Source organism: Galeopterus variegatus, unplaced genomic scaffold (assembly GCF_000696425.1).
Source record: "Galeopterus variegatus unplaced genomic scaffold, G_variegatus-3.0.2 Scaffold771, whole genome shotgun sequence".
Classification (NCBI taxonomy): Eukaryota; Metazoa; Chordata; class Mammalia; order Dermoptera; family Cynocephalidae; genus Galeopterus; species Galeopterus variegatus.
Window position 1 is genome coordinate 301,467 of NW_007726882.1, and position 12,156 is coordinate 313,622.

The 12,156-nt window shown below is 42.0% G+C and overlaps 1 protein-coding gene across 1 annotated transcript; it reads left to right on the forward strand.

Moving 5' to 3' along the window:
* The first annotated feature begins 1,445 nt into the window (after positions 1 to 1,445).
* On the forward strand, positions 1,446 to 10,044 carry RASSF3 (Ras association (RalGDS/AF-6) domain family member 3). The gene is made up of 4 exons (XM_008572270.1): positions 1,446 to 1,549; positions 3,760 to 3,997; positions 5,688 to 5,797; positions 8,473 to 10,044. The coding sequence occupies exons 1-4, from the start codon at positions 1,541 to 1,543 to the stop codon at positions 8,620 to 8,622; spliced, it is 507 nt and encodes a 168-aa protein (XP_008570492.1). The 5' UTR covers positions 1,446 to 1,540; the 3' UTR covers positions 8,623 to 10,044.
* The last annotated feature ends 2,112 nt before the right edge of the window (positions 10,045 to 12,156 follow it).

Sequence of the window (12,156 nt, forward strand, 5' to 3'; positions counted from 1 at the left end):
AAGGGACGGATGCCTGCTTGGAGAATATCCAGCTGTGTGGATGGTGTGGTGTGGCTGGCTGAAGAGACATGTTTCCAAGGCATTGTTTTTGGGAGGATACATCAACAGATTGTAATTGCTCTTTCTCTCTTTGTCTTGAAGATGTTTAGGACTCTTCATCTTTTCTGAGCTGCTACTCAGATTTGAATCTTGATCTTGCAGCCTTTCTTTAAGTGTTCAAATGTCTACCCACACAAGGACCATGGGGACCTATTCCATTTAGTGGAAACAACATAGAGGACCTGGATTAAAACAGAGCGTGGTCTTCACTCTAGTAGTTGTGTTGTTCTTGGATGATCCACTTCACCACTGTAAATCCTTATTTGTAACACGGGGGTGTCATCGTTGGGAGGATTAAATGAGAGCACCCACGTGGAAGTAAAAGTAAAAGGTCTCAGTAAAAGTAAACAGTTGGAGATAGTGAGGGATGGTGGGCTTTGGGATCAGGCTTCAGGCAAGCTCTGTCGCTTCCACTGAAGAGTTAAGTTTCTTTTGGCAGGTTAGTTTACTTCTTAGAACTTGATCTCCTTTGGAAACTGGAGTAATAATGCCTACTTGGTTATGTTGCTGGGAGAATGAAGAATTAACCTACGAGTTAGGTGCCTGATATACTTGACTTTGTCGGGGTCGTGAAACACTGCAGTTTGGCCATTTGTGATCACATATTAGCTACTGCATAATGTCATGTAATGGTTGAGCTCCTTAGATGATATATTACTAGTGAATTCTTCAGTGATAAGAGGATTTAACCAATATTTTCCCCTCCAGGGTGTGGGGAGGCAGAGAGGTGGGATGAGACTGGAGGGAATGGGAGGTAGGGGTGGGCAGGCAGGGAAAGTCTGCTGCTTGTATCTTGGCATAGAGATTTGTTTGGAAGATAAATTACCTTCTGGTAATTGTGTATCACTTGACAGATCAGTGATTAGTGCCAGTCAGTGAGTACTGCCAGTTAATATTTGTTAACTGCTGTGCTTCTTGCTGATAAATATTGTGAAGCTATAAAGATCATAATGTTAATAGAATTTGCTAAAGAGAGGCTTGATATGTATCTTTAAATATTGTTTAAAATAGAAATGGCCAACCTAACCATTTCTATTCTGAGGGAATGATGTTTTTGCAGAAGGGAAATTTAGCAAACACAGTTTTGCAAAATTATTAAAGAAGTGTTGCTTTTAGCCACTGACAGACTAGTTTTATTTAATATATCCTCTAGGAAGAATATAGTCTGAAGGAATGAAGACCATAATTGGTGGATGAACCTGGAGAGTTTGGGGGAGGCGGAGGGGGAGAGGATGTGTGTGTGTTTCAAGGTTGTTTTTGTGTGGAATGTAAAAAGAATCCTGGCTTATCTGCATTTTTTTCTATGATTGCTCATGTGTGGTATGGCTTGTTTCTCTTCTAGGATGTGGAGAAAGAGAAGGAAACCCACAATTACCTCAGCAAAGAGGAAATCAAAGAGAAAGTTCATAAATACAATTTAGCAGTCACCGACAAGTTAAAGATGACCTTGGTAAGTACCCATAATACTGTTTAGGTTGACACCTGTCAAAAGACACTTAAAAGTTGTTGGTACGGGCTGGCCCGTGGCTCGGGAGAGTGCGGTGCTGATAACACCAAGGCCACGGGTTCGGATCCCATATAGGGATGGCCGGTTGACTCACTGGCTGAGCATGGTGCTGACAACACCAAGCCAAGGGTTAAGATCCCCTTACCGGTCATCTTATTTAAAAAAAAAAAAAAAAAGTTGTTGGTACTACAATCTGTATATTTTTAAATCTCTGAATAACACTTGCGGAAGTTTAGTGGCCAAGGTATGCAGGGCAGGAAAATGGAATATTTCTGCAGCTTTCAAATTAAATCTGTATGTTGAGGTAGCTCAGTCTCAAAATCAATCAGGTGCTGGGTTAACCTCAGAAAAGTGAAACATTAAAAATTTTAATTTTAAATGAGATTTTAAAAGATTTTGTGACACCCTACCCCCCAAAGGATTTTTAGCTTCATTGCCTAACATATAGATTGGTGACTCAGAGTCTAACAAGACCTCAGATAAGTTTTATATTGTGTACAATTAATGTGGAAGTGTCAGGAAAAGGATATTGTGCCCATGGGTTGGAATATAGTTGAGCTAACGTTTTTCTCTGCTGGTTTCCGGTGTAAGATGAGGTATGTGGTATTCAGCTTCCTGCACGTTGTTGTCACAGGCTTTACAACATTGTACCACACAGTGTGAAGCACAGTGGGGAGTGGGAGTATAGGGGGGAGAAGGGTCTGGGCTTGGTGACAATGAAATCAGAGCTGACAACAAAGCTGGAGTGTTCATGCTCCTGTACACTGAACTGGTGTTTCTGCGTCACCCACCCGCTTGGTGATCTTCCACATGGCGCCTGCCATCCCTTGGTGCCAGTTACCAGGACCCTTGGATCCTTGCCTCTCAGTCTATTGAGTGTGAACTGACAGAGTTCAGAAAAGGACAGGGTGACCCCTTTAAAACAGGCCCTACTGAATTCTGTGACCTTGGGGAGGAGCTTTTAAATATAAACCCATGTGAGAAAGGATCTTTCCCCAGTGGAACTGTGCCTAAAAGAGGGGAGAGCGGCATATAATCCCAAGATTATTCTTCATTATTCCAACAGTGATATTTCTTTTTCAAACACATTTTTTCATCAAAGGAAAAAAATTCTACTTACCATGTTTTGTTTTCTTTCCCCATGGAGATTAAAACAGATGCAAGTTTCCATATTATTTCAAAGATAAAAATTTTAAGTGTTGTAGAATACTATTTTTTTTTACAAGAACGAACAAGTGAATAGTATTGTAAGTTGATCTTGAGGAAAGGAAGAATAGACCATAAAGGAGGTTTTTAATGTTCTACTTTAACTGTGGCATTTATATATAGCACCTGACAATTTGTTTTAATAAAACATTATAATATATTTTTTCTAAATATACTAAATGCAAAAAAAAAAAGAAATGAGAACAAGACCATCATTACTATTTTTGGCTACTGAGAAATTATAATTCTACCATAAATTAAGACAAGTGTTTATAATATCTGTAGTTCACGTAGTAGCTTGAATTTGTTTTTAAAGTATTGCTGCTTAAGGTGACTGAAATGCATTTCATGCTATATGATATATATGCTGTTAAAAAATGTGTATGCAAAATTGGTAATTCAGTACATATTGTAATAGGCACTAGGAATGAAAATAGCCTGTTTTTTTACTCTCAGCCGACTGTTGACATAGGTATTACAGAGTCCTAATTGTGACCTTTCTTATCTGTGTAATAACTAGTCATCGGTTGAGGATGTTGTTTCCTTTGGGCAGTTAGCCTAGACATATCCCCCAAGTTTTAATATGTGCTGTGGTTTGGCTCGCGTCTGCTGTGCTGGCTTGAAACCTCACCAGTGGGCCCTGACCTTCCACATGCAGCTTCAGGGGCATGAGCCTTGAAACTTCAGTCTCTGCAGCATCAGGAGGCCTCTTCAGTTGCCACATCTGCCCCACAGACCTTGTCTCTGGAAGCACTTTGACAGCGGCATGTGTTAACCTCCCACTGAGGTCATTCTCTTGGGGGAAATCTTTAGTGAAGTCTGCCACAAACCTCTGAGAGAAAAGAGCAGAGAAAGAGTGTGTCGCCTTCCTGTTTTGTTTTGATACGCTGCTTCCCTAAAATGCCAGTGTCCACCCAGCTAAGTGTATGCTTTTCTTCCCACTTCAGAATTCAAATGGGATTTACACTGGCTTCATCAAAGTACAGATGGACCTCTGCAAACCTCCACAGACTTCTACCACCCCTGGAAAACTCGCTCCTGGTAGCAACGGCTGTGTGAACACACTTCATATCAGCAGCACAAACACTGTCGGGGAAGTGATTGAGGCCCTGCTCAAAAAGTTTCTTGTGACTGAGAGCCCTGCCAAGTTTGCACTTTATAAACGTTGTCACCGGGAAGACCAGGGTATGCTGCCATGCTCAAAATGAAAATGGTCCCTGCTTCATCTTATGGCTTTTGTCCTCATTAGCTGAAGGAGGATGGCGGGTGTATCTGTGTCAATTATGTCAGAGCCCAGGGACAGATTCTGGAAGTGTGGTGATCATGGCATGCACCTAATCATGTGTCCTGGCTGTCCATGTCCTTGAGCTAGACAGTTGTGAGTCTCAGGAGCTCATAGGCATTCACATGTGAGGGGTGTTTATGGGGGATTTTGTGATGTGCACAGAGAAGTGGCTTTGATTTTTTTTCTTTTGAGAGAGAGGAGTGGCTTTGATTTTAATGCTCTTTGGGACACAAAAGAATGCTTCTGTGCTTGAAGTTCTCAGTAGCACATTCCACACACGATGTGCATCTGCACATGGAGTGGCTTGGTGGGCCTGTGATCACTGAGACCTTGAGAACATGTGCATTGCAGCTCATTTCAACTTACAGATGGAACGCCCCGGCCCTGGGCTCTGCTGGCTGCTTAGTATGACTCAATTGGCATGACCCGGGGACATTTTGGCACCTTGCCCCCAGAGGCACCTAAAATGAATGAATAACATATTGATCTGAGGTCTGTCTGTGTAAACATTATACCCACATTTCAAGAGATAGAAAGAGAATAATATTAAGTTACTGCATGAAACAAGATATTCCAGGTGAGGCAGTCAAGTGGAAATTGATACCAGTGGGGGACAGTAGTGATTTAGTTTTTCACTACATGTTAACTTGAAAATGATGTGTATGTGTGAGCAATAAGCTATTTAAGTTCTCTCTAGTTTTTCCACATAAAGCCTAAAGCAGCTGTAGGAGAAAATATACTGATCTTGTCCTAATAGTAATATCCTTCAGTCACTCGAGATTAAAAACCCAGCTAGTTGCTGAGTGTATGTACGTTTTTTGAACACATACCATGGGGCTAGGCCACATGGAATACAAAGGTGAATTGGCCAGGGTTCTTATTCTCAGAGGCCACAGCTTCACAGCCTGGGGGAAGTTTATATCTATAGGAAAATTGGCAGGAAATGCGGTTGTACCCAGAAGTGCTGAAATAATGTAGAGAAGCTCAGATGGCCTTTTATCTTGCCAGCTTCTTTGCCTGCTCACCTGGATTTGAACTGCACAATCTGAAAGTAATATTGAAATATTGCCCTCATGGCTGGCACCTCTTTCAACACTATTGGCAATGCCTGTATCCGCTGTGTGTCTGTGTAGCATAAGATGGATAGGGCTGTGCTTGAAGCCACCAGAGCTTGTATTGTGATTGGTTTGTCTGTGGCTGCTCATTCTAAATTTGTAGAGAGATTTGCTCCTAGAGCTCTGATGTCAAATTCTTTAGATGGTATATCTTTGTTTTTAAAGGGGTTGCTAATCTTTCTTTTAAGTTCCTTATCTTGCTTTTCTAAAAAATGGAGCAGAACTAATTATAAGCATGTTTGGGACTAATACCAATTTAAATTATTCTTGAAAATTATTTCCTCCTTAATCAATTTATATTGGGCAGATAGAATAGGAATAGGATAGATTTCGTTCCACCGTGGGCTATTGGTAATAAGGTGAGGAGAATGGTGACTTAGAGGCTGGGGTAATGTGGAGGAGGGGATCATAATACGGGGGAGTGGTCCCAGGAATGATGAAATACTGTGTAACATGCTGCTTGTTTCCTTACCAGTCTATGCCTGCAAGCTCTCAGACCGGGAACATCCACTCTACCTGCGGTTGGTAGCAGGGCCCAGAACAGACACACTTAGTTTTGTTCTTCGTGAACATGAAATCGGAGAGGTAAGTGATTGTTCATTATTGGTTTAGCCTATACAGAACAGCTGGTCCTGTTTTATTGTTCTGGTCTAATGACTTGGCTAATGAGGAGGAGGGGGGGGGTGAGGGAGAGAAGAGATTTTGAATCTTTGGAATGAACCCAAAGTTAGCCTACAGTATAATTCTCTTACAACATTATATTGAGCTGTAATTTTCAGAGGTGGGAGGAAATAAAATTTTTTACCTGATCCCCATCTAAAGAGTCATTTTCACTCCTTCCCACCTCCAAATTACTCTAATCCAACTAAATTTTGAAAGGTGACACTCTCCATATGTTTGCTACTAAGAAAAGTCTCCAGGCTAATTCTGCTGTAAAGGGAAATGTAAGGAAATCTGATCTCTTTACCATGAAAGACACGTAACTTTCTAGAACCTTTCTTCCCCCTTTGCTCGGTCAAATGATTAGGAAATTATGTTTCCATGTGCATCATTTGCTATTCTTTCTCTAGGGAAGATCATATTTAGGCCAGTTCAGTTGAAAAAAAAAAAGCATGTGAGACTGTGTCAGCTTTAGAACAACACTGAGCAAATCTCTCAAGCTGTGGGTCTCAGTCTTCTGTCTGGAACAGGGAATGGTATGAAATGTCCCTGTAGGACATTTGGGGGTACAGTGAAAAAGTTAGGAAACCAGGACTCTGCTTCCTACTGTTTGTTAGATTGGGAGCATGAGCTTGGGTAAATCTTCTAATCATTTAGCCTTTGGTTTTAAAATCTGTAAAGTGGGTCTAAACACTTTAAAAGGCAGAGTTGAGTCAGATTAGAAGTGTATGCAAACATGCTTTGTAAATAGTACATTTATATGCAAGTGTAAATTAGAACTTTAGGAAGTTTTAGGAAGGCAGTGATCTTAGACATTTTTGAAGTTTCTTTTGATTTTGGTGTTTTGAAGCTTTTAAAGAAATTCAGAGTCTCATTTTGGGGAGGAAACGGGGTGCAGAAGTCGAATTTGGCTTTGTAGTTTAGCAGCATTTCCCCTGAAAACCTAAGCCAGAGACATTAGCATAGTCTTGTCAGTGTTTTGTTTTTCTTGTTATTGGTCTTTTAAGTATTTCACACAGTTTAAGTGCAAACAGAGCCACATTGTCTGGGGAGGAATTATGTTAACTTATTTTTGAAATTTACTTTGTATTGTGTTGTGATGTTCCAGACCTCTTTATTGGACCTGTGTATGGTGTTCTTGTTTCTCTGTTATTTAAGGAAAACTGAACCAAGGGAAGAAATTTTTTATAGCTGTTTTAGGGGGTGGGAAGGAGAAGATATTTTATAATGTTATGTGCCACGTAAGTTAAGGTCTTGGAGACCTTAACATATGTGAAAAATAAAATGTTAAAATTTAAAAAATTAACAGAATATTCCGATGTAAGAAGTTTTGCTCTCCTACTCCACATTTCACATGTTTCCATACTGATCTCCAGGAAGCCTTCTGTTATTTAGCCCACATGATTTTATTCCCTCTCCTCTCTGTTTATTTGTATTAGGTTTTCTGTAGTCTTATCAGACATGGCCGTGGCAGTGATTCTCAGCCAGGGTCCAGGGCTCCTTTGATGGGGAAGGATGTGTTTGAAAAAACTTGCCAGATGATGATGCCAAATGCCCTTGGTGACATTCACAGCCTTAATTTTTAAGTAGTTTAAAAAAAACAAATTGTGCCTGCTAAATAGCAGGAACCATTAGGAAAACAGAACTCAAGAGCCTCAAGGGCAAGAGAGGAACCCCAGATAGTGAGAACAGCAGCTGCAGTGCAGGTAGGATGTAGTCAAGACAGATACTAAGCAGATATAATAATTTTAAAGTCTTGGTTGTGATTTGGGCTGCTAGCACCCAGTGGGTGCTTCTAGTGACTTAGTCCTGGATGGGATGGTGGGGAAGGAAGTCATGGAAGGCTTCTTGGAGGAAGTGGCATATAAGCTGAGACTTGAAGGATATATGGGTTAGGAACTCGCAGCCAGGCACCGTGGAGGAGGGGAGAGCCTGCCCAGGCCACTTGGGAAGTGAGTGAGGGACGGTGAGAGGGAGATGGGGCTGGAGAGGTTAGGGTCTTCTGGACTCAGCCTGAAAAGCCAAGGGAGGCTGGTGACTGGTTCTAAGCCAGGGACGTCTTGACCAGGTTTTCCTTTTACCAAGGGTATTCTATTTGGGGAGCAGATTGGGGAGGGTGGGAGGCGTTACCAGGGGTGCAGGAGCAGCTGACGGGCGCTAGCACCAGGGGGCAGTCGAGATGGAGAAAAGCAGGCCCATCAGAGAACTATTGGGGAGGTAAGATTGACTGGGGGGTGAGAAAGAAGGCAGTGACAGTGATGACTCCAAGGTAAGACACGGGTGTGGAGTTGTTTCTACTGCCTATGGGGGTGAAATCAGGTGAGGAACGAGTGTCTGATTAATGGCCTTGGGGATATGGAGGTCTTAGGCCTCAGCGAGAGTCTGGAGAAGGGTGGGAGGAGGGAGGCAGAGGGGCCATTGGAGTGGGGGTGGAGGGGGTCCTACCGCTGCTGACTCACTGGTAACCCACCCGGCCCAGCTCTCCAGAGCACCGGGCTGGGCGGGAGAGCAGCCTCGCCTCCGTGTGCTCACGGCCAGCATTCCTAAGCCGTGAGCCTGAACTACACACCTGGCATTTTTCTTGCTGTGTTCTCTCTCAGTGGGAAGCCTTCAGCCTTCCAGAACTACAGAACTTCTTGCGCATCTTGGACAAGGAAGAAGACGAGCAGCTGCAGAACCTGAAGAAGCGCTACACAGCCTACAGACACAAGCTGGAAGAAGCCCTCAGCAAGGCGTGGAAGCCTGATTAAAGTGCAGGGCTCCCTGCCAGGAAGGTGCAGTGCGGGACCCATGGCCGAAACAGCGGCGAGTGCCTCTTCTCGGAGGCCACTTTCTTGCCCCATGATGATAGGGTCATCCCCCTTTTATCTCTAAATTTAGTTCCCAAAACCTGGTCATGCAGCATCTTGCACCTTACACATCCCGCCTAAGGGCCTTTGCAAGCTTGCTCTGTTACAGCACTGCCTGTTACCTCTCGGCAAGCTGTGAACCTGTAGTCTCATCAGGAGCATTCTAGAATGCTTGGAAGCATAAACTCTGGGGGGTTGTTTTTTTTTCTTATTTTCTTTTAGCTATTTTAATTATGTGATGATGATGTTAAGCTTAAGGGTGCGCAAGTGATATTTTAAAAGCTTAACAAGGAATCTCTGAATACTTGTCCTATGTTGAAACTACCTGTTTTTTGTGTTTGGGTTTTTTTTGTCAGAAGATTCTGTCCATGTGAATCGAAAGGCACAGAAATCTAGGAACTGTGAGGAATTTGTGAAGGATTTTGTAGGGGTTTGACAAAGAAAGTGAAGAGCACGTTGGAAGAAGGCACGTGCAGAGGTGGCGAGCTCCTGAGGCTGGGGAAGGTAGAGGAGAAGGGCGTGTTTGCTTGTGAATGGGTTTAAAGCTTGCAGTGTTGAGATGTTAAACCCATTTTAGGATTGCTTGACTTCCTGGTGGGTAAAATGTGGGAACAGAGCCAAAGAGGTGGAGCCGAACCAAAAGGAGGGGACCCATGAAGTCCGCCCCTGACCGGAGAATCAAGCAGGGGGATCTTACAAACCGAGACGGAGGTGGGCCTCACGCAGCTGCATCTGACCTCCTGCTTTCCTCTTGCAGTGGAAGCTACCGCGTGGTGCAGCTTCTCAGTACAGGCAGGGGAATGGCCATTTGCTGACTCCTGTTTAGTGATATATGTAGTTTCCCCCCCAGAGGTTGTTTTCAAAGTTGAAAAGGATTTTGGGCGGGGGCAGCTGCTTTTCCTTTGACTGTCAGCTAAGGAGGTTTATCAGGTAAAGGGCCCACAGCACACTTTTGTGACAGTCACTCCCTGTCCTCTTATGCCTCCCTTTCTTTCCCTTGTCTTCCCTTGCCCTCCCTACTCCCTTCCTTCCCTCTCCTCACCTCTTTTCTTTCTCCTTTTCTTTTATAAGGTGAAGTCTGTTCTTACGCAGTGTAGAACACGGATAGTGATTAAAGACCCCATGCTACCAGATCCTCATTTCCAAAGGCTGACTAGGCTGTGAGTACAAGGCCCCAAGAAAGAAAGTCCACACATCCAGCTGACCACACAACAGGGTTTCATTATGAAAATATTATCACAAAAGTGCATGTTTAACCAAAGAAATGAGTGTGCAATAAGAAGCCTTCCATGAAACTGGCGAACTAACATCATTTTTTGCAGCAGCTTATCTGAGAACAGAGGGAAAGGTGTGCTTTGGTTCCAGAGGGGCCTTACAGTCTATTTTTAGTCTAGATATTTTTTGTTTATAAATTCCCACGGAATTGTTAACACTTTGGTGACACCTAATGGATTCTTTTTGAAATTCCAAGGTGCTTCAGTTCTTTGCCTCTTAAGGGATCTGTGCCTTTTATTGCATTTCTGTTCCTCTCTTGGTGGCTCTTCTGACTTTTCGGAGAATACCCATCTTGTTGGAGGCAGATTTAAGTGTTGCTTATGCTGTGCCACGTAAGTTACTGAGACAATCATATCTTCCTAAGCTTTTAAGGAAAGAAAAAAACAGTAGAACTAGCTATAAAATATGTATGGCACATCTTGTTTAATTTTGCATGTAACTTCTTTTTAGTGCATTGGTAAGGTTTTAGTGACATTGTCATCCAACACTTTACCTTTATTGTTCAGGGAATGCCTTCACGATTTTTATACTGGTTTTACTATTCAGACTGTGGCTTGGGTTTGAATAGACTGCTATCAACCACCTGGTCTTGTAATTACTCATGCCAGTAAACTTATATTTTGTGAAACATTTGTTTCTCAGATTAAGACACTGTTAGAACCTAAAGTAGTAGCTGATGGGTATCTGTGAATTTTCTTTTTTTACTTGAAGTAGACTGTCTAAAATAGCCATCCTCATCTATTTTTGTCCAGAACTTCGCTGTCATGTGCACTACAAACTGCGATTTGGAAAACTTACTGTATTGAAATTCTGTCAGTTCATGGTTCTTGAAGACTGATGTTCTCTCCCAAACACTGGTTACTGCAGTAGCATTTTTAGTGTGTAAGAGAAGGAAAAAGGCCACTAAGGCCAAAGATTTTTAAAAATCATTGTACCAATCCTTATGTTAAATGAAACTGTCTAAGCTTTGCTGTAATACTGTTTTCTCTTCAGTATGTGATGGTACAGGAAAGATGTTAAATGAAGGGGTAGTATTGCAGGGGAGCATTTTAAATTGCATAAGTAAAAGGTTATAATATTTATAATTATGATGTGTTTGTTTATTTTTGTAGGGAAGATTTTTTTTCTCCCCTAAAATTGCTTCTGGAATGGCAACATTGTTTCCATTATTAAAAAGTGATGTTGTTCATTGATGTTGTGTGTTTTTATTTGTGATAATATGCTAGATAAAGAAAGGTCACAGGAGTGGGATGAGCTTCTTCAGCGGATACATGGGGACTCATGCCGGAGTACCATGGGTTTTACTAGGTTCGGGTGGGGCACATTTGTTCTCCCAAATGTCACTTTTCTTTTGCCTTAACCTCTGAGGAAAAATAACTCTGAATGTCTGCTCATACAGCACATTTCTATTTTACTTAAAACAATTGTTTTAATTGTGTAATATACATATATTCAAAAGTGTATGCAAACGGTTTATTATAAAGTGGACACGCTGTGACCACTACCAAAATAGAACCTTGTCAGTTCCTTAGAAATCCTCTCCCTCCACCCCATTCTTGCCCTGAGGTCTCCTACTCTTGAAATAGACCACTTTTAACAGAAAATGGGTATTCTTTAGTCTACATAACTGTCTTACACAGATGGGGTGGAAAGTGTCTGGGGAACGCGGTTGCTATGGGGTCTTCACTACCGCACTGCCCCCTGGAGGGCTGGTGAAACAGGAGCAAGCCTGGCACCAGGGGATGAGGGGAAACGTTTCAGGTATGATATCTGCTTTATAAGTGAAAATATTATGGTAGAATGTTAATGGTTCTACATAGTTCTCCTTTTTTGCTGAAATATCCAGAGGAATCTAGGTTGGGAGTTCAGTCTAGGTTACTACTTAAGGTGCAGGGGGAAATGTTTTGGAATTTTTATCCCTAAAGGGAGTTAACTTTCTGCCCTAGGCAGAAATTTGTCACAAATTGATAAACTGTTTAAATATTCCTATGTTGCAAAATCATAGAATTGTATACTGCATTTGGGACATTGTCAGATGGTCCTAATTAGGTGTTTTGTTGAAAAAATGGGGGTGCTTAAAATTTTCGTATGTATTAACTCATTTATTCTCAAAGCTTTATATGTATTAACTCATTTATTTCCCCATGAGGTAGGTATTAT